Here is a 22,952-nt window from a genome sequence, read left to right on the forward strand (position 1 = left end):
AACCCAGAAAAGACCGAGTGGCTGTTGTGTTTTCCTCCCAAAGATTTGGTTAATATTCTACCACTCAGGCTGGGGGGTCAAATTTTATACCCCTCAGAGAGGGTTCGCAACTTGGGAGTCCTCCTGGATCCACAGCTGTCATTTGACCACCACTTAACGGCTGTGACCAGGGGGGCATTCGCCCAGGTTCGCCTGGTGCGCCAGTTGCGACCCTACCTGAATCGGGAGGCTCTCACAACAGTCACTCGGGCCCTTGTGATCTCTAGGCTGGAATACTGCAATGTGCTCTACATGGGGCTGCCCTTGAGGAGCATCCGGCGACTTCAGCTAGTGCAGAACGCAGCCGCGCGAGTGATTGCGGGTGCACCTCGATTCACCCGCATAACACCTATCCTCCGCGAGCTGCGCTGGCTACCTGTCGATCTCCGGATGCGCTTCAAGGTGCTATTAGTCACCCATAAAGCCCTACATGGCAGTGGATCTGGATACTTGAGAGACCGCCTTCTGCCAATTACATCCCTGCGACCAATAAGATCTCATAGATTAGGCCTCCTCCGTATTCCATCGGCCAGCCAATGTCGGCTGGCAACTACAAGGAGGAGGGCCTTCTCAGCAGTAGCCCCGGCCCTTTGGAACGAGCTCCCCGTGGAGATTCGTACCCTCTCCACCATCCAAGCCTTCCGTATAGCCTTGAAGAACTGGCTCGCCCGTCAGGCCTGGGGATAAGGATAGTTACCCCTCCCGAATGATGTATGTATGTTGCTTACTATTTTATTATATGTGTCTATCTAATGTCTGTATTCCCCCTTCCCGGTTTTGTGTGAGCCGCCCTGAGTCCCCTCAGGGAAAAGGGCGGCCTACAAATACTAATAAAACCTAAAACCTATTAAAACCTCTAGGAGGCAGTGCTCATCTCCGTTTCAAAGCCATAGAGCCAGCACTGTCCGAAGACGTCTCCATGGTCGTGTGGCCGGCGTGACTAAACACCGAAGGCGCATGGAAAGCTGTTCCCTTCCCACCAAAGGTGGTCCCTGTTTTTCTGCCTGCATTTTTTACCTGCTTTCGAACTGCTAGGTTGGCAGAAGCTGGGGCAAGTCACGGGAGCTCACTCCGTTACGCGGCGCTAGGGATTCGAACTGCAGAACTGCCGACCTTTCTGATCGACAAGCTCAGCGTCTTAGCCACTGAGCCCTTCTTTCAATATAGGCTTTTTTTCAAAAAGAAAAACTAGGAAGCATCCGTTGGGAACAGGCTACTTGGTTAAGTTCCAACCCCAGATTGCAGGGATGACAACTGGGTTGGGAGTGGGGGGGGGAGTGGTTGTCCTTGGTCTTTCCTGATCTTGGTTTTTTACTTGCAGACATTTCATTACCTGAATTAATTAACATCATCACTGAGGTGCACTGATGATGTTACCTAGTTGGGTAATGAAACGTCTGCAAGAACCCCGCCAAGCTCAGAGAGCAGCACCAAGGACCCCTCGTTTCAACCACGTGCTACAAATATTCTCTTCTATCGGTAATGTTTGAATTGTTCTTTTTAAAAAAGTTTTTTAATTGGATAAACATTGGACATAGTGCGACATTTCTGGCATAAACATTTCCATGTAGTTTGGTTTGATCTTACATGATGGGGTCGCCATCTCTCAAGTTCTCCATGCTCTTCAGACTCCCATCAACTTCCCAGAGTCTAAAGCTTGATTCTCTAACACAGGAGTCTTCAAAACCTGCCAACTTTTAAGACCTGTGGACTTCAGCATGGCTGGCTGGCGAATTCTGGGAATTGAAGTCCACAGGTCCTAAAGTTGATCTACTTCATCCTCTAGTTGACCATTAGGAATCAAAAAAACAACTTCATGGCGCATAATCAATCAGTTAATCAATCAATCATGAATTTCAGGATCTGCAGGGACGTTGCAGCATGCTCGATTTTGCTCGCTCCCTTCCACAAAGGGGAGAAGGAACTAGGGAGGTCAACTCAATCACATCTTTTGCACTTTAAATAGCTTTTAGTAATACTGGGAAGCCTCTGGAAATTGCTTTCTGCCTCCCATCCCATTGTCATCACCGTTGTTTTATTTGCTTTTTTTTAATAGCGCATTCTGGTTTTCCATCACACACGTCCCTTTGCATCCGTTTGGAGGAAGGAAGATATAAGCCACAGGGATCAGAGAAGGCAGAGGAAGAAGACACCAAGTGCCCCATTTCCCCGAAAATAAAACTGATCCCAAAAAATAAGCCCTAGCGTGTTTTTCCATGTTTGCCTAATATAAGCCCTAACACCCCCCCAAATAACCCCTACTTAAGTGCACTGGTGGGATTCAAATAATTTAACAACTGGTTCTCTGCCCTAATGACCGGCTGGGTAGGCGGGGCTCGGTGGTCATGTGACTGGGTGGGTGTGGCCAACTCAATGTCACTCAGGTCGATGGGCGCTTTGCCTTAGCTGTGACAATGTCATAAGGGTTAACCGGAGAGGCAGTTTCTGTAAGCAGGGCAAGAAAAATTAGGCTAGAAACAGCACCAGAATGTCTCCTTCCTGCCTTCCTTACAGGATTGGCCCTGTAAAGTGGAAAAAACCAAAATGAGATTTCTTCCAACAACTGATTCTCCGAACTGCTTAGAAAGTTAACAACCGGTTCTCCCGAATAGGTGCGAACCGGCTGAATCCCACCACTGCCGCAGTGCTTGTGCAGCCGGCCACCTGCCCATTCCGTCTGGTTGTTTGTGGTGCCGCTGCTGCAAGGCAGGGGACGGTGGAAGTGCCTCACGCACCCTGCACCGGCTTACCTCAGGGCCTCCGCAGTCAGGCCATCCACACCCCGGCACCTGCCTCACGGCGGCAGCACCAGCAACCACGTGCAGCAGGAACTCATGCGGCCATCGGCTCCCTTCTGCTTGCTCGTGGCCATAAAGGCGGAGGAGGCTGAATGGGGTGCTGGTGCTGCGGTCGCGAGGCAGGTGTCAGGGTATGGATGGTCTGGAGGGCGCCGGAGGCACCTCCACCCTGCCTGGTGGCAGCGGCCCTGGTGCATCACACGGCCTCTTGCCCAGTTGTGAGCAAGCAGAAGTGGGCATCCTGTACATGGGGAAACAAATAAGACCCCCCAAAGATAAGCCCTAGTGCTTATTTGGGCCTCGAAAGAAAATAATAAGACCTGGTTATATTTTGGGAAAAACATTGGTATTGTCAGCCTCTGTTTTGCTGCTTGCTTTTCGGCTGCCATTGAAACGGGGAGGAAGGGCATGGTATTTGGGTGAGGGAAATAATCTGTACAGGAGGACTGTTAATTGGGAGTTGTTCTCACCATCGTCTGCGCATGTGGCAGAGGGGAGTTTCCCGCCAAGGCCAACTGTCCGGCATACCAACCTGGTGATGATTTTTGAAGATGTCTCCCACCTGACAGCTGTGGAGATATTGGATTGGACTGTGGACTGGGGTTACCAAGGGGAGGGGAATGGGTCATCTATTGATATCTAATGCTTTCGCGCGCGTTTGCTCAGATCCAGCTTTGCTTAGCTTCTCATCACTTATAACCAGTAAAAGTACTCTTCATTCTGCAAAATGGAGTTGAGTGGTTTCTTTCTTGGTTAACAAGTGAAGCAGAATCTGACAGGTATTGGCTGCACATACGGCGTTATGACCACCTCACTGGTGATTGATCTTGACGAGGTCCTAAATTGATACTAATGAAAAGGGATAGTCCTCGACTTACAACCGCAATTGAGTCCAAACGTTTTGTTGCCAAGACATTTGTTAAGTGAGTTTTGCCCCATTCCTGCCACAGTTGTTAAGCAAATCACTGCAGCTGTTAAGTTAGCTACAAGGTTGTTAAGTGAGTCTGGCTCCTCGCCCTTGACTTTGCTTCTCCGAGCGTCGCAAAAAGAGATCACAGGACTCTGGGACACTGCAACCATCCCAAGTGGGAATCAGCTGTCGAGTTTCCTGAATTCTGATCAGGTGGCCGCGGGAGGCCACAACGGTCGTAAGTGGGAAATCGGTCTTAAGTCACTTTTTCCAGGGACGTCGTCATTTTGAATAGTCATTAAATGAACTGTTGTAAGTCAAGGACTGCTGGAGGGTCAATGTGATAACCCAAAAGACGGATGGGTGGAGGGCAGAGAGCAAGGGATGTGTGCATGGGATGCCATCAATCCATTAGCGCCCCCCCCCTCCCCCCGAGTGTGAAACGGCCCATTTGGACCCCAGCCCAATCTGCAGAGCCAGGACTTCAGGGTCTTAACGGAAGGACTGGAAGTTGGAGGACAAATCTTACCTCAGAGGTTAGATGTTTCAGAGGGCGGTGCTGCAGCAGAGAAGACCGTTCTTCTGGATCCTGCTAGTTGGAGTCTCGTGACTGACAAGATCCAAAGGAGGCCCTCTCTGAAAATGCTAACTATCTAATACCTATCCAATAGGGGGCAGCACAGTGGCTAAGTGGTTAAGATCAGGGGTGGGTTCTAGCTGGCATTACTGCTGGTTCGCTTGTGCATGTGCTTTGCGTGCGCTTTGCACGCATGCTGCACACACATGCACAGTTCAATGGAAATTGTTTTGCGTGTGCGCAAAACTAAAAAAAAAAAGAGATGGTGGCAGCAACGGTGACGACTGGGGAACTGGTTCAGGGGCGCGGCCAGCCTGGGTCGCTGCTGGTTTTGCGACCCAGGCCAGCATACCACTACCGGTTTGGCCAAACTGCACTGAACTGGTAGGAACCCACCTCTGGTTAAGATGCTGGGCTGGTCGGCGGGAAAGCCGGCAGCCCAGATTGAAAACCCGAGCACCATGCAACGGGGGTGAGTTCCCGTCCTCACTCCAGCTCCTGCCAAACTAGCAGTTCGAAAGCATGCAGATGCAAGTAGATAAATAGGTACCACTTCACTGGGAAGCTAAGAGCACTTCATGATGTCAAACTGACCACAGAAATATCTTTGGACGGCACTGGATCAATGGCTAGTTCGACACCTGAGCATCCTGCGACTGGGAGAGTTCCCGTCCTCGCTCTAGCCAACCTAGCAGTTCGAAAGCATGCAAGTGCAAGTAGATAAATAGGTACCACTCCACTGGGAAGGTAACGGTGTTCCATGTTGTCATGCTGGTCAGAGAAATATCTTTGGACAGCACTGGCTCAATGACCTTGAAACAGAGTTGAGCCCCTCACCCTTTAGTCAACAAGTAGTGGAGTAAAATCTGCAGAGACTTGGTACTATCTAATAGGTGCGACGAGACCCCAACCAAGAGCTACTGACTGTGAATTGGCTCGTGGTGCTGCTACCGTGGACCGCAACCATTTCTGCCTTGTTTTCTGCTAAGCGGCTTTGAATAAGGCAGAAACCGAGATGTCTAGGCACAGTGGTAATTTTTTTTTCCAAGAGTGTTTTTTCCAAAAAAAACACCCTCCAGGTTTCTGATGAATTTAACTGTTGGGAGTCTCTATGCCTATTATATTATTTAAACTTTTGCTTCAAAGCGGTAACTTAGATAACTTTGATCTGGTTTCAAGACACAATGAGGGTGACAGGTTATAATACCTCCTTGGGGGGGGGGAGAACCTAAAAAAGATTCAGTCAACTTTGCATTTGGGCTTTCTTTTGACAGGCACTTGGAGACCGGCATAGAATACACAATCGTGATTTTTAGCATGTTAAGAACACAAGTCAGAAAGCAAATAGCAGGAAGACACGGGTTTTTTTTAAAAAAAAAAACGAACAAAGATGACATAAGAAAAATAGCATATATATATTTTATGTATAAAACAATCTACAATATTTAATAATCTCCATACATATCTTGGCAGCTGCCGCCGTTCTGCTGCCAGCCTCCAGTAAATTGTACAGCTTTAAATTTCATTATCATTATTACAAATCACAAAGCCAAACTTTAAACTTTTGAGATTATGACATAATCACACGGTTATTATATACATACATTTCTAGGCTGCAGGAAATGAAACTTGGAAAAGTAAAAGACAAAGTATTGTTTGTCAGTTTAGCACAGGGTTAGGAAACACGCGGTCCTTGGAGGCATGGACTCTAAGTCCCATCATTCCTTCCCCATTGGCGATGGGGCCTGGAGTCCAATATCCTTTAGAGGAACACACGTTGCCTCTTCCTTTAAGAACCTTTGCTAGAATGCAAAGCTGCATGCAGTGGTGGCTTTTTATATATATATATGTATATTTAAAGTCACAACCCCTGGTATGCCCAAATATGGGAGGAAGATCACTACTTCCATTCTCTGTCCTTCGGCTCGTCACAAAAGACCATCCAGACAGAAACCCAATATTTTTTACTGTTGCCTTTTTGTTACATTTGTTATATTTGTGCTGATAAATAAATAAAGGGAGACTAGTATAGATCTATTTCAAGCTATTTAGCTCTCATCAGCTAGCCATACCCTTGCTGGGAGGAGCACAGGTTCGATTCCCAGCAAGGGTATGGCTAGCTGATGAGAGCTAAATAGCTTGAAATAGATCTATACTAGTCTCCCTTTATTTATTTATCAGCACAAATATAACACACACACACACATATATATATATATATATGAAAGACCACACTATCACAATAATGCCGTTCAGAAGCAAACGCAGGCACTAAAGCATAGTTCTGTTTAAGGCAGTCTGTCCAACTCATAACTCAGACCAGGTTTGGTGGTTAGTGTGGAAGGGATCGACAAACCTGTTGGTGGGGTTGCCTCTGTGTGTGTGTGTGTGCACGCCACGCACAAAATTCAGGCTCAGTGTGTAGTGTGTCACAAATGTTACGTATGCGATGTAGTGTAGTGGGAGAACAAGAGTTTGACCATGTTCGCCAACTTTTGTGCCGCCGAGACAAAATCTAAGCATTTCAACAGTTTTGCTCAGCGTCTGTATCCTTGAGTGGGCCGCTGTACAACCTGGGGGATGGCTGTGTGTGTGTGTGTGTGTGTGTTTGTGTGTGTGTACACGCACGCACATCCACGTTGCCTCTGGGTGGACCTTGCAATCCTGCTGTGAAGAGTTGGAAGACCCAGAATGACAATTTGTGTTATTTCCTAGGTTTGACGTTGGATCTTTTTGGGGAGGGGCTCTTGGTTCTTTGTGGCGATGGTCACTGCAGATTTTAAAGAGGAAGGAAAATACAAGGGTCAGGTTGGATTAAGGCGCTGCTGAATAAACCACAGTGGTGGGGTTTGCACATTGGATTGAGCTGCAGGACTCTTGTCTTACTGAAGCCCGGAAGAGGTGAAGTTCAGAGAAACGCTGAACCCAAAAAAACATATGAGCTGTTATCGGGGGTAACTCCGTGCGTGGCGACTTTGAAGACTTGTGGACTTCAACTCCCAGAATTCCTCAGCCAGGCAGCCATGCGGTCTGGAGAATTCTGGGAGCTTGGGAGCTCACAAATTTTAAAGTCGCCTGGTTTGGAGACACCCCTGAGTTATAGGATGGTTGGCAAGCCAAGAAGGTGACCTAGGAAGAGAACGTGAATCTCCTAGTAAACAGAGATGTGGCTGCTTGGACAGCTGGAACTAGATGTGACTAGATCAGGTTTTTCCACCTGAGGCAACCTTCTGAAGGACATCAGCAGCTTCGAGGTCATTCATTTTTAGCACTCGTTCCTTCACAGATAAACTAAACCAGTGTTTCTCAACGTTGGTCCATCTGAAGATGCGTGGACTTCAACTTCCAGAATCCCCCAGCCAGCAGAGCTGGCTGGGGAATTCTGGGAGTTGAAGTCCACGCATCTTCAGATGGACCAACGTTGAGAAACACTGAACTAAACAGAACTACCAAGGGTATTTGGCCTCTAGACCCTCATCTCTGGGACCACTGCGTCACAACCTGAAGGGGCTGCCTGTCCCCATTCCCCAAAACCAGTGGGATTGAGAGCTCCACCATCTTGTTCCTGAACCGCTTATTCCAGCTCTTTTTGCTGGAATAAGTTTGTTTTTTTTAAAAAGCGAATTCCAGAGATGCAGTAAATTTTCTGGCTTCCCACCAAGGATGAAGGAGCACTTCAGCGCTAGACTTTTATACCTATAATCATCTTTTTAAGGGCCTAATGCTACGGCGGCCCTAGTCCAATCAAGGGCATAAAAGTCGATGGCTCTCGAGAAGAAGAACAAGATGTTTCAAGCTCGTTACGGGGAACGGAGGAGGATGCTCAAGGAGAGAGCAAGGGGCAAAAATGACAAAACAAGAGAAGGGGAAAACAGCCCTTCGCTTTTGAGATCACAACAAACCCCTGCCGGGCTAAGAAGCGGCGGTCCTTGGCACCCATCAAATCAAGGTACATCTACAAGGCCATGCCGTTATTCTGGGCGCAAAAGAAGAGGCCGCAGGGAACATCTTGAATTGCGGAGTCCACCGATCAGCTTAGGCAACATCCGCTCAGCTAGTTGAGCTCCACCAGTTAGCGGTTCTGCTCGTTTTTAAGGACTGCCGGGAATTAAGATGGCTGCAAAATTGTAATGAACAGCCTGGCAAACCCATAATGGAGTCCTGCATATGTCGGTGGTGGGTTGCTCTTATCTTTGCTACTGCTACAACGCTCATGGTTCATTCATGCACGCGGCGGACGTGCGCTGTTTACGTGCCTGACATGCAACGCACAGGCATGCACATTCCACCGCCCCTGCCATGCCCAACTGCTTGTCGGAGGTTGTGCAGGCATCGCACGCAGTGCCCGTGTGGGCAATTGGCCCAGTTGCCTTAAAAAGAGATAAGGAACGCGGGCGGGCGAGCGAGCCAAATAAGCCACTGTACAAGTACGGTGGCCACACCTCCCGACTACTACCGGTACGGCTGTACCGACCGGAACCTACCCCTGACATACTCCCTCCTCAGTCTTCTTGTTTTTACACGTTCTCTCCAAACCTGGCAACTTTTAAGGCTTGTGGACTTCAACTCCCAGAGTTCCCCAGTCTTAAAGTTGCCACGTTTGGGGGGCCCCTGTTCTAGAACAATCGTTTCTGTGCCGTTTCCCTTTCGGTGATGTAAGAGACATCCAATTTTGGATGCATTTGTCCGCTGTGCCACCAAATCCATCCCAAAAGCCATCATCCAAAGGCCAGCCCCCAGCACAAGCCTCCAAGACAATATTGCTAGCGCACGGGACAGAGAGGAATAAAAGTGACCTGGCTATCCTACGAAAGCACCGAATGTTTAATTGCAGAAATAAAAGAATGCACTGGAAGGGCTCACACCTCTTTAGTGTTTTTTTTGTTTTTTTTAAAATGTGAGGCGTCTGTTTCAAGAGAGCTTAAAAAACGTGTCCTTAAAAAAAACATCTTCTTTTTCATCTTTCTGGGGTAGAAAGGCAGAGAGGTTGCTCTTTCGCATGCTTCCTATGCAGAAAGTTGTGCCGGTTGTTTAACAGGAGGCGAAGAGCCTATTGTGAGTGTGCAGAATGGTTTCACGTGCATCCCCCCCCGGGGGGGGGGGGAGCTTGCAGCTTCACAGATACATCCGGAACATTTGCACAATGTCCAAGCCCTACAGATATTATGTGCTCAACAATACTACCCAAGAAGGGGTTAACGGGTTGGGTTCGAACCAATGGAGCGTGTGCTCGGTATTGGTGAACCCCCCAAGGCAGGTGTGGAACCCCATGAGGAAAAGGCAGGGACAGGCCAGGGCTGGGAAAAACCAGGGCTTCGTCCCTTCCGAAGCATATTAATTCTCTACACCAGAGTTCCCCAACCTTTCCGGGTTTACGGAGCGGGGATTTTTTTGGGGGGGGGGAGGGGATGGTTCCAAGTGAGAGGCCGGCAAGCGTGCACGGACATCTCCATTTGCACAAGCAGCAGTCGCATGCATCGGCCGCTCGTACAAAAGGGAGCGTGCGGACTCGCGTCACGCATTGCTTTCGTGGCCTGGTAGCGAATAGCTCGTGGCCCAATAGTGGGTTGGGGCCCCGGGGTGGGTGGGTGGGTGGGTTAGGGAACCCCTGTTCTGCACTACAGATGCCTCAATTGCATTTGCTGGGTTTCTAACCTCCCCCCCCCCCCCGCCCTCCCCAGGACTCACCTGGGAGACTCAATGTGACGGCGACTACAGTGCATAGCTGGCTCTGGAGATGGGAAGGAGTCGGTCCAACGGGCCAACATCTTGACAGTGTGCTACAATTCATGTACAGTCCTGGTTACAGAAGCACCATTTCATTGGCTACGTCAGAATGCCACTGATTTGGACAGAGAGGTCTTCTTCTGGCTAGAGCTTCACTCTCTAGAGAGGTGGTCTTCCGAGGACCCCGAATTTTTTTTCTCTTCTGCAGCTACCGAGGCAGTGTGTTAAAAAAAAAAGTCAAGACTTCCCACCCCCCACCCCAACCTAACCCCCTCCCCCCCCAAATCCCTTTCTAAATAACGGATGGTTTATATAAATTAAATTAAGCAAAACAATTTTTAAAAAATGTTAAAATAGAAAGTACTTTGTGGACTCCGGGCATCCATGCCTCCGTTTTTTTTTAGGCTCCGCATCTGTCCCCAGCCAAGGGTCGCCCGGGTCCTAACATCAGGTCCCCCCCCACCCCGAAAAAAGGCAGCTGGCTGAGAGGGGCTTTGCAAACTTTTGAGGCCACTGGGGTCGTTTCCCCCAAGGAAGCGACTGAACCAAACAACTGTCAGGACAGCCACGGGGAAGAAGATATTGCTACATTTATGAGATCCGTTTTGCTCTGCCCATTTCTCAGGGTCAGCTTTGGCCAAAATCGAACACCTTGGGAAATAGTGTTATGTTTTTCTGCAGGACGGTTTGAACAGTCCTGTGTAGAGAATACTAATCTTAGATCACTCTCGACCCAAAGGACGTTCTTTTCCAGGCCTTTTAGGTGAGCGGATGTGATTTATATATATATATATATTTATATATATATTGTTTCAAAGCAGCACTGATTCGTTCATAGACAACCCATCTGCTTGGTGCCTGTAATGACGGTCGGGGCCAGGGGAACTCGGATACTGGTAGGAGGGGGGCCCGAGTTCCCCTGAGGCTGTCCTGTATCTCAGAGGCCTGTCCACGGAAAGGGTGGGAAAGTTGTGATCTTCAAGAGGCTTAGGCTGAAACGCCGGGTGTCTCTTCAAGTGACCGAAGTGACTTCGGCCACCGTCTCCGCCCCAGGGTTGTCCGTAGGCTCCTGGTCTGTACGCTAAAGGGGGATCCGCCCATTTTTTATGATCTGGCAGATAATCTACTACAGGGATTGCGGGGCGGTGGCCTCTGGGGCTGCTTGGGAAGACCTCGTCGGGGAGAACCTCTACCCGACTCGAAGGCGTCACAACAAGATTCTGGTGGAGGGCGGAGTAATTTCTAGGTGGCCTCTCAGAAAGCATTTGATGAGTTTCCGTCTCCGGTGGAAAATCGGGAACATACAACTGAGTGGCGGAGCTGGTCCGAGTCCCATGATTGTACTGCGTGGCTGTGAAGTTACCATCTTTGGTTGTGTGCTTTGGAGAATACCCTTGGTAAACAGGTGGATTATTATACGTTGGGGGTGGCTGTCTCGTGTGAGATCCAACCACCGATGCATCAGATTGGGAGGAGTATCTGGGGACCCTTGGTCCAGAGCTGAAGGCATAACTGTTGGATATTTTTGGTGGACTAGATCCTTTCTCGATCTCTTTTCTGGAGCCGCTGGAGAAAATGGTGCTCCTTGGATTCTGCAGAACAACTCTTTCCGGGGCCTGCTCCACAGAGCTTCCGTTCTCCAGATCGGCTTCGGGAACGTTGTCGTACTGCGAGGCATTCGACCCCCGCTTACTTTCATCCACGTCCCAAACCCTCGTTTTTTGCTTGGGGTTGAATCTCTGAGCTTCGTCTTCCGGAGCAGGGGCAGGTCCTGTCCAGCCCTGCTTTGGCAATCTGGTCTTAAACTCCATGGTGATTTTGGTGGTTTTTTCGATTATCTTAACGTCGGAAGGTTTAATCCACCTGGGGACAAACTCTTTCCCCGTAGTTAACACTGCGTTGGAGTTTTGGTTCGCAGTTGCGTTGTGTTTCTGCTTGGGCTCAGCCTCTGTTTGCGCTTCAGGCTTTCTTCCGGGGGTCTCCCCATCATGCTTTGGCAACCCACTTTGTGCGTTTGGTGTTACCGGCTTTTGCTGATGTCTCAAAATCTGCCTCTTTTCCAGAGAATTTTTTCGTCTTTGGCGGTTCGGCGAGCTTTCTCGGCCTCTCTCTCCCCGTGGTGTCGGTGAGCCCTCCCTGTCTCTCTTTATCCGTGCCGTAGGTGAGCTTTCTTGGCCTCCTTCTCCGTATCTCCTTGGTGAACCTTCTCGATGGCCTTCTCCAGCCCTCTGGCTTGCCGGGGCCTCCTTCGCTACACTGTTGGTTTTTTGTCCATTGACGAGATGCGTGAGATTCAGCATGGCTGGTTGACTGTCGGCTGGCGTTTTCCCCAACTTCTTTGGAAATTCATCCTCTTTACCTAGAAGAGGAAGAAAATGAGCAATCAATATTTCTGCCAATCAAATTTGCTGTTATTTATTAGCTTTATAAGGCCTCCCCAATCAAAGAGTCAAGGCAGCTGTAATTAAAAACTCAACCAAATAAGCAAATGCTCACCACGACCTCCTAGACAGATTGGGTTGTTTTTTGTTATTTTTTTTACATAATGCATTATAGGGTGTGAAATAGATAAAAGGAAAGAAACAATGCTGGAAGGTTTAAAGATAAGCTCAACCCTTAGAGGTTAGAAGTTCCCGCAGATTTTACGCTCAAATGCAAACCTCCGTTTCTCCCTGGATGGTAACAACTGCAGGCAGTATGTCTGATTATATATATATATTTTTAAAAAAACTCATTCAAGCTACCGAGGATTTTCTGGAAAAAAGCAACTCAACCTTTTTTGATCCAAACTATGCCGACTGGATGTTTCCTATTAAGTGGACACGCCTGGCCTTCCTGAAGCCACAGAAGATCAAGGTCTTAATTTTAAAAACCTGCTGAACCCCATTTCTGAAAAATTTGGCGTACCCAGCAATTACTTGGGAGATGGAAGGGAGAATTTTTGTCTGCTGTGAATTTTATAGAGGCGCATCTTCTAGCAGGGGGTTGAAACAGAATACGGGATGAACTGAATGATATTATATTCACTGGGAAATCACGACCGGTTTCAAATCGCTCGCTCTCCAAGAGCAGACTGCGCAGTCAACTACCGTATTTTTCGGACTACAAGATGCACCTAAATTTAGAGGAGGAAAACAAGAAAAAAATGGTTTTGGGCCATCGCGCATCGCGTTGTCGCCTTCCCCAGCCCCCTTGGTCTCTGATTTAATTCTACATGATATTTGGAACGCTGACACTATGGTCCTTTGCTAGATGGCCACCGCCAGTGCAGAATTCCAAATTAAAACCTTTGTGACAGCCAGTGATTGCCTAGCCACATCCAATCAAAGATGGATTCTATTGTGTGTAACCAGGGTTAAGACACACCTCTACTTTTCAATCTCAGTGGTGGAGAACCAATTTGGGCTTGGTGTGTCAAAAATTCAGGAACTGCCTACCTTGACTCTGCTAGCGTATCTCACACTCTCACACACACAGACACAAAAGAGGCCTCTCCGGGAGACGAGAGGAAGAGGAGGGAAGGAAGATAGAGGAGAGGAGAGGAAAACGGAAGGGGGAAGGAGAGAAGGACAGAGGGTAGAGGAAGGGGAAGGGGAAGAGGAGGAGTAGGGGAGAAGTAAGGGAAGAAGGAAGGGAAAGGAGAGGAGGAAGGAAGAAAGTAAAGAAGGGAAGGAGGGAGAAAAGAAAGGGAAAAGAAGGTGATGTCAAAACAGGTGAGGAATGGCAAACAAAGCAACCCGAACAGTTTGTTATAACCCTGTAGACGGAATGACAAATGTGTAACAACGAATGTAAAAAAAGAATAATAACTATGTGAATGTGTAGCTATCATTGTATATAGAGAACACAAAATAAAAAAAACTTTTCAATAAAATTAGAGGCCTCTCCTCTTCTCTGAACCCTCTCTAGATCATGGTCCAAGGCCTCTAGCGCCTCAGAAAATCGTGTGAGAACACTTGCACAATTTTGGGACCCCTCAGAAGCTGTGCAAGAGCAAAGCCCTCTTGCACAACTTCCACAAGATCCAAAGGTCTGATGTCTCAGCAATGGCAGGGGATATCACCTCTGTGACAGGCACAACACACCAACACACCAACACCGCTCCTCTATATGTTTACTGAGGAGCCCACGAGACCATTTTAAAACACCCTTTGTGCCTCTCATGATCACAGCTTTAAAAAGCCCATCACCCTCCACGCCTATTTCTATCCAGGTATCTAAATTTTTGAGGTCCCAGTAGCATCAACAACACCTCATCATATAGTCACTCTGATTCGTCTCCTTTTTAAAAAGAATTTGAGTCACTGCATACTTTCCCAAGCAAAAAGCATTGAAATGTTCCTAGGTTGATTGATAAGGCAGCTTTTATCCTTCTTAAAAAAAAAAAATAGCACACTTAAGGTCTCTTAATTACCATTAAGCTTTCATGCAGTCCAAGGGAAAAATTAGAAAAAAAAACACATTTTCACTGAATCCTTTCTTGCTTTGAAGATTGTTTTCGGTAACATCTCCCCCGTCATGCCAGAGCGAGGGGAAAAGGGCATTGGTTCGGGTGTGTGCATGATTCAAAACTGTTTAGATGTTGGAAGCTCAACACCTGAATTTTGAACAATGGGAAGGGCAGGAAAGATCGAAGCCGGAATCACCTTGAACTACACTTGCCAGTTCTCTAATTAAGAAGCGGGGGTTACAATTGGAGGAGTAACCATGTATTAACAGCCAAACTCCCAACTGTTGCCTGGGAAGATCAAAGCCTGTGCGCGCAGCAGGGCGTGAGATCTTTTATTTGATGTACAAAATAATTGGACAGATATCGCACGGCCCACAAAGGCAGACTTAGAGAAGGGACACACACGGACAGACGGACGGACGGACGGACACACACACAGACACACACACACACACACACACCAGTTTAAGATTCTCAGGGAACTTGCTTGTTGTGGGTCCCATCCAGGAGGTGGGCTGTTACGGGTTCAGGAAAACCCATAGCTAAGATTATGGCTGGCCCCGCCCACCACGCTCCACCGCTGCCATGCCACCCCCTTAGGACGCTCCACGCGGCCCATTTTGGATGCGAGGTCAGTGCAGGGTCCGCACGGAGACTCGGGGAGGGGGAAATCGGGGCTCCCGGAAGGCCTCCGGGGCTTGGAGGAGGCAGTTTTCGTCCTCCCAGAGGGTCGAGGAAAGCCTCCGGAGCCTGGGGAAGGCAAAAACGCCCTCCCTGCTCCACCGTGGTGCAGGAGGCTGGCTGGGCCACACCCACCATAGCCACGCCCACCCAGCAACTGAGGCGGAGAACCTGTTGCTGAAATTTTTGAAGCCCACCCCTGGGTCCCATCAATTAGGGATTGTCATCTGGCGGCCCCACAAAAAAATAAGCCTTCGCGGTGGTGGCCCCTTAGGGAAACATCACTTCCCTCAAAGTACAGTTGTGCCCCACGCTGCTGCTTTTGCACAAGGCCCTAAAAAGGGTCTTTGTCAGGAGGCCTGGGGAATCACAAAAGAGAGCGAGAGACACAACCAAGCGGCTGATTTCATTGTTTTGTTGTCATCAAAATCCAGACGCTTAGCAACCGATTCATATTTATGACAGCTGCAGTGTCTGTCTCGGGGGTCACGTGATCCCCTTTTGCGACCTTCGGACAAGCGAAGTCAATGGGGAAGCCAGTTTCACTTAATGACCGGGGGAGGGGGGAGACTAACTTAACACTTGCAGTGATTCACTTAACAGATGTCTCACTTGGCAACAGAAATTTGGGGCACAATTGAGGCTGTAAATCAGTGGTGGGATTCAAATAATTTAACAACTGGTTCTCTGCTCTAATGACCAGCTGGGTAGGCAGGGCTTAGTGGTCATGTGACCATGTGGGCGTGGCCAACTCAACATTACTCAGGTTGATGGGCACCTTGCCTTAGCTGTGACAATGTCATAAGGGTTAACCGGAGAGGCAGTTTCTGTAAGCAGGTCAATAAAAATCAGGCTAGAAACAGCACCAGAATGTTTCCTTCCTGCCTCCCTTACAGGATTAGCCCTGTAAAGCGGAAAAAAACCAAAAGGAGATTTCTTCCAACAATCGGTTCTCTGAATCTCTTAGAAAGTTAACAACCGGTTCTCCCGAATAGGTGCAAACTGGCTGAATCCCACCAGCAACGAACTTCAATTCAACCAGGCTCAGATGTCGAAAGAGAAAGAGTGCCTACATTGTTGATACTCCAAACTTTGCAGACATCTAAACCCTCAAAAGTCTGTTTGGCCAAATGCACAACCCATCGTCTTTTGCTCAAGCCCTGCTTGCAACTTTCCCCTTCTTATGACTTGCTTTCTGTCAGGGCCTCTTAAACAGGGCAAACACTGGACCCTCCTGAGGAAGAGGAACGAAAGAGAAGGCTGGAAGGAAAGTGTTCTGACCGAGGCTTCCCGAGAGCACGAAGCAAATTCCTTGACCCGACAAAAAACCCTTTTATTAATTGACTGTGAATTCTGCTCATTCACACCCAGCAAAGTCTTTCGAGGGAGGATTTACAGTCACAGACCTTATCTGGCTTGGAGAGCTGACAGGCCGATATCTGCAAAACTTGGCAAGGAGTCTCGGAGGGTCATGAACCAATTAAGCGAACTAATTGTCTCCTGCAAACTCCACTCCCCTTTCGCTCCTCTTTTATTTCCGCTGGGAGGGGCCATTCATCGTCCCCCTGTGGCCTTACTCCCAAGTCGACCCTTGTTCTTTAGCTGTTCCCTTCGTCTGGCAACTCTGCGCATGGGCACACTGGGAATAGGCTCCACCTGTTCTTCTGCCTCACTGATGTCTGACTCTGAAGGCAGCTGATAACTGTCAGACGATCCTGCCCCCCTCTCTTCCTCCGACACAGAGCCCTCATCATAGCCTTCCCCAGACTCCAGGACAGGCCCATGTTCCTCCCCAACCTCCTCACTGTCCGAATCTGCTACCAGCTCCACTGGCGGGCCACAATAGAAAGGGATGGTTAATTAAAAGAGGGAAGAGCCCAGTTCTTTCTCTGCCTCTCTTCCTCAGAGCTGTCACTGCCGCTGGTTCTACACAATCTGGTTGTCTACTGCTGCTGCGACAATGGCTGAATTCTACGGATCTCGGTTTGTTGTTAGAACTGAAGAAGTGAAACGGAAGAAGACAGCTTCTCCTGGGTGTTCTGCGCTGGGGCTCTGCGGCTGGCAGTGCGTTGCCTCCTATCCAACTCTTGACAGAGATGGTTTGAAAATGCAACTCCCTTGAAATGGGGGGGGGGGAGGAAGCTTCCTTCCGTGACAATATGTTTGCAGCCAGGGCGAAAAGCCGAGTTTCCCATTATGCCTTTTTGCACAAAAGCAAGTTGCCCAATTTGCAAGCCTGTAATTACAGCGGGACGGCTAGGAACAATACGAGAAATGACATTCGTGCTCATAAGGAAGGCATTGTCTTCTTTTTTTCCAAAACAGCGACAGGCTTCAAGTGCAGATTTCGGCTCAGGGTAAAACAAAACAGCCAGGACCTTGAAAGCTGTAGGAATTTCTGCTCAGCTGAACTGGAAAAAAGAAGCTGGTATGCTGGGATTTCTTCGGGCAACCAAGGGGGGTTTCATGATACTCTGCAATTGTAGAAGGATGCTTTTTTTTTTTAACCCGCTTCTTCTGTTGTGGAGCTGGCAGCCGAGTCGGACAGTGAGGAGGTTGGGGAGGAACATGGGCCAGTCCTGGAGTCTGGGGAAGGCTCGGACGAGGGCTCTGCATCAGAGGCAGAGAGAGGGGTCCAGGGCCATCTGGGAGTGATGTGCTGCCTCCGGAGTCGGACATCAGCAAGGCAGAGGAACAGGGGGAGCCTTGCTCCCAGCGTGCGCATGCGCAGACCTGCGCAGAACAGTTAAGACAAAACGGGCAACTCGAGAGTAAGGCTTGGAGATGATTGGCCCCTCCCAGAAGACATAAAAGAGGAGCAAACAGATGTGAGCCTCTGCAGGAAGGGATTTTGTTCATTCTGGTCAGTTCAAACTCTGAGAAATTCCATTTGACTTTTGGCCTTGCAAAACTAATTGGCAATTAGGTCTCTGGCAGCATTTCAAGGGAGATAAAGGTGGGGGGCTTATCAGCCTTACCCTGAAAGACTGCGGCAGACTTCTGTTGGACTTTTCACAGACTGTTTGTGACTCATTATGGGCTGTGAATGAACATAATTCACAGCCGTTTTAAAGAAGAGGGTTTTGGGGACTAAGCATGTGATGTTTACTGTCTCAGGAAGCCTAAGACAGAACAAGCTCCAAGAAGCCTCAAAGACGTAAAACAGATACTCCTCGACTTAACGACCCTATTTGAGCTTGGAATTATAATTGTAAACCATGAAAGTCATTATGTACAGGTCATCATATAACTGAGAAGAGGGTTGTTATTTGTTTTTTGTGGAAGTCGTTAAGCGAGTGCCAGAAAATGGCCATCAATGAAGGCTGGTTGCCGAGCACCCAAAATGCGATCAGGTACCCAATCCTGGTCATCAGGTACGTCGTAACGTTGAGTGATTGCTATGCAACCCCTTGTAGGTCAAGGACAACCCATGCATGCAGTTGCAAGCTGTTACCGAGTTCACCTCATTATTGACATGCTGTCTGAACATGCGTGATGCCCGTGCATGAATAATAGCAATAGCAATAGCAGTTAGACTTATATACCGCTTCAAAGGGCTTTCAGCCCTCTCTAAGCGGTTTACAGAGTCAGCATATTGCCCCCAACAACAATCCGGGTCCTCATTTTACCCACCTCGGAAGGATGGAAGGCTGAGTCAACCCTGAGCCGGTGAGATTTGAACAGCCGAACTGCAGAACTGCAGTCAGCTGAAGTAGCCTGCAGTGCTGCATTTAACCACTGCGCCACCTCGGCTCTTATGTAACCCAGGTGACTTAAGATAAAATATTAGGGCTCCTCACACAGAACAAGGACAAATGGGGTTGTGGGAAGGGCTCCCAAAACAGTGTTTCTCAAAGCGACTTTAAGACACATGGACAATGCTGGCTGGGGAATTCTGGGAGCTGAAGTCCATGTACCTTAAAACTACTTGAAAAATGCTGTATCGAAGCATAAATCTTGATCCCACCCACTCGAATGATATCAGCCAGTCTTCCTGCAGTCTTCCACAATCAGACTCTTATTATTTGTCTAAGAGGCTGCATTAACAAACCTACAGAACAGTGGTGGGTTACGACCGGTACACCCCAGTACGGGCATAACGGTGCTTGCTGGGAGCACCGGATACTGTTCCGGTACGGTACTCCGGAGGGCCCACCCACCTGCCTGAGCTCCTTATCTGTATTTGAGCTCTTTGGCGTTTCTGCGCACGGAGCATACGGCACCTGCGCGACGCTCCGCTGAGCAGCTGGAGCATCACAGGAGGTAAGGACGCATGTGCGCGCTGCGAAGGTGCGTGCGCATGCTGCACACCTTCATGTGGTGGATCCCGGGCCCCGTTGCATCATACCGGTTGCAACGGGATCTGGAGCCCACCACTGGTACAGAATCAAGATGACATGAAGAGTTAATACCACTTTACAATGCCTTGGTAAGGCCACATTTGGAATACCGCATCCAGTTTTGGTCACCACAATTTAAAAAGGATGCTGAGACTCTAGAAAGAGTGCAGAGAAGAGCAATGAAGATGATTAGGGGACTGGAGGCTAAAACATATAAAGAACGGTTACTGGAATTTGGTTATGGCTAGTTTAATGAAAAGAAGGACTCAGGGTGACATGATAGAAGCCTTCCAGTACCTCAAGGGTTGCCACACAAAGAAGGGGGAGTCAAACTATTCTCCAAAGCACCTGAAGGCAGAACAAGAAGCATTGGGTGGAAACCAATCAAGGAGAGAAGCAATCTAGAACTGAGGAGAAATTTCCTGACAGTGAGATCAATTAATCAGTGGAACAACTTGCCTCCAGAAGTTGTGAATGCTCCAACACTGGAGGCTTTTAAGAAGAGATTGGACAAGCATTTATCTGAAATTGTATAGGGTTTTCTGCCTGAGTAGGGGGTTGGACTAGAAGACCTCCCAGGTCCCTTCCAACTTTATAAAATCTACCTTTGCTCCCTATAGGCTGCCTCAAGAACCAATTACTCAAAATGGGGTACGCTGAAATGCTCTTATGCATGCCCACAATTCTCATTGATGCAACATGCCGGTTCACTGATACAACATAGGCTTCAATTGTGATTTGAAAAGAATCAAGAATTAAGAATGTATCCATATTTTTTTTCCTAGAGAGAAGGAATGAAACTATAGACAAAGGTAAACCACGAGTCATGCTGGTTAGTAAATAAAATCAATCTTTGTCAAACCGCAATCATTCCAAATGTTACATAGATGGTAAAGAATAGAATACCAAGAGACACTGGGAGGATAGTAGCGAACAGGAAGACCACGATATCGGGTGCTGGCAAAGGGGAAAAAAGAAAATAATTCAGGAAAAAAATAGGTTTATTATTGCATCAACAAAAGCCTCCCTTACCATCAAAAACCAACAAAAAAACCAAACCATCTTTCAGAATTCAATTGAAACTTTCCCAAACAAACGAAGCAAAGCATACGAAGTCAGCCAGGGCACATATAGCATAAAAAGTGGGCGGAAATTGCCTAAAAACCCAGCTTTCTACGGGGTGAACCTGACTGCAACACTCATTATGACACAGGTAGTCTTCAGATGATGACCATTTCTCTCTGTTGCTTTGAGCTCATTCAGTTTAACTGTGAAAAACTAAACACCGACTCCAGCAAATCTGAATAACAGGCTGGCCAAAGTAAGGGGAATAGGAGGACTCTTCCCCGAATTCGGTTTGAAGAAACGGTACTTGGTTATTCTTGATCTTTGTCACCACCCAGTGGAGATCCACCTGAACTGCAAAACCTCTCAGCTTAATTGCTCCGAGGTGATCCACGGGATCGAACGGATGCAACAGGCGTTTTTAAGCACTTGATTTTATTCACAGCCTTGGCCTCGTTTCGGAATGCTGAACGCTTTAGAGATGTTGCCATGGCAAGAGCACATGTAAGAGGAATTAACATATATGTGACGTGCCAATCAAATTTTGTGTGTTTTAATGTAAACCATGTTAGTGAAAAGCAAATCATGCTATCCACGTGACTTTAAAATGTACTGAAAATGGAATTTTGGCTTTTTCTAATACAACACCGAGCAGATCGGAGCATGGAAATAAAGAAACACCCCAATGCAACATTACAACAGAATCTACCAGATAGAAGGAAGACCTTATCTTTACAAATGGCTACTAGGTGTTCAGGAAAACCTTGAGTCTGCCTCTAAAACAAAGCTTCGTCTGCTTCTCTTTCTCCTTGTTTTGGGTTATTTTCATCACCAAAGGAATGTGCTACTCACAGCTTGTCAATTGTGATATGCGGGTGTCTATACAATCATGCAGTTTATTGAGTTTAAAATGTTGATTGAGTTTAAAATGTTGGAAACTCTCTTCAACTGATTAAAAGGAAGACAGTGAAAGGAAATAAATAAGGAAATAAATAATAATATTAAAATTTCCGGGAGAAAACCACATCACCCTTCAGGCACAGGCATGCGTTTAAACGCTGCATGCATCTATAACAATTCTAAGTGGTTGTCAGGAAGGTAAATAGTTATGGTTCGCTGGTCTAAAAACACAGTAAGAAACACAACGGCATAAATCACACAGTTCAAAAAAACACCCAGAGAAACAAGGATGCCACATCAACCTCCAATTTCAACCCACTTGGCAGCACTCCAAAAATCAGACAGAATCTCGTCAGCAAGGAGACCCCGCTGGAGGATTAGTCGGTTAACTGAAATAAAACTCAAAGCCAAGGAAAAAAATAGGTACGTGTGTGTTCTCCAAACGTATAAATGGAAAATCCCGTATTCATCTGGAAAGGAGAAAAAAACAAAAGGAAGTCTTAAGGAAAGGCGTAGATAAGAACAAAAGGGGGAAAAAAGCATGGGCTGAATTGAGGATGTCACAGATTTGTCTCTTTAAAAATTGGACTGCTTTGCCCCCAGACATTTTGATTGAACAAAATGCAGGAATATCAGCGGAGGGAAATGTGGGGAGGGGGGGGGATGAAGTTAGGAGTCATATTTGGAAGCTGAAAGAACAAAGAAAAACACATGAAATAAACACATTTTGATGTTGTGTTCCAACATCCCAAGAGATCTGTCCCCCTTTTTTTAAAAAAAAAACCTTGGGAAAACAGAACCACGATCACGAGTGTCCTGGTTGAATGCTGATCTCTCTTGTAACATAAGAAGTGGGGGAGGGTGCAAATAACTCTGCCCAGCACCCACGTTTTAATGCTGAAATGAGAAGGGTGGGATTGCACCCAAAAGCTCCCGCCAGCATCACACATTCATGGTGAAAGCTGCAGGCAGCTGCAGTTTACAAACACTTAAGGCAGTGTTTCTCAACCTTGGCAACTTGAAGATGTCCGGACTTCAACTCCCAGAATTCCCCAGCCAGCGAATGCTGGCTGGGGAATTCTGGGAGTTGAAGTCCGGACATCTTCAAGTTGCCAAGATTGAGAAACACTAACTTAAGGAACCCACCGATCCCAATTTGCTTATTCAAAGAATACGGTTGAGCTGTTGGGTTAAGTTCCCTTCACTTCCTTAGCTTTTCTCTGTACTTTCAACACTGCTAATCGTCCTCTCTACTAGTCCCTTGAACGGTTCTGTTCAGGTTTAAGGCTGTCCACTGCCTTGGATGTTTTAAATTAAATCCAACGGTATGTGAGAACAGGGGCTAGAATCCTGCTGGATTAAACTAAAGCCTTTGCAACTTCCCGTTTCGCCGAGAGACCGAGATCCTTCAGCCACCAACAGCAATCTTCCCTATTGTCACTCCAGAGGGATTTAGCTGTCCCTT

General features: G+C 47.6%; 1 protein-coding gene across 6 annotated transcripts in view; it reads right to left on the reverse strand.

The window, feature by feature from the left end:
- Nucleotides 1-10,346: 10,346 nt before the first annotated feature.
- USP6NL (USP6 N-terminal like) overlaps nucleotides 10,347-22,952 on the reverse strand; it is a 147,073-nt gene continuing 134,467 nt past the window's right edge. For 5 of the 6 annotated variants that reach the window (XM_087722744.1, XM_087722747.1, XM_087722746.1 and 2 more), the window contains one exon: nucleotides 10,347-12,410. In XM_087722744.1, coding sequence (XP_087578870.1) covers nucleotides 10,864-12,410 — 1,547 coding nt within the window. In that variant the 3' untranslated portion in view covers nucleotides 10,347-10,863. Of the gene's footprint in view, nucleotides 12,411-20,428; nucleotides 20,480-22,952 lie in introns of all 6 variants that reach the window. The other variant, XM_087722748.1, reaches the window with a different exon arrangement.

The sequence above is a fragment of the Thamnophis sirtalis genome, unplaced genomic scaffold (genome assembly GCF_051295495.1).
Source record: "Thamnophis sirtalis isolate CommonGarterSnake01/CBP01778 unplaced genomic scaffold, rThaSir2_p1.2 scaffold_9, whole genome shotgun sequence".
Classification (NCBI taxonomy): Eukaryota; Metazoa; Chordata; class Lepidosauria; order Squamata; family Natricidae; genus Thamnophis; species Thamnophis sirtalis.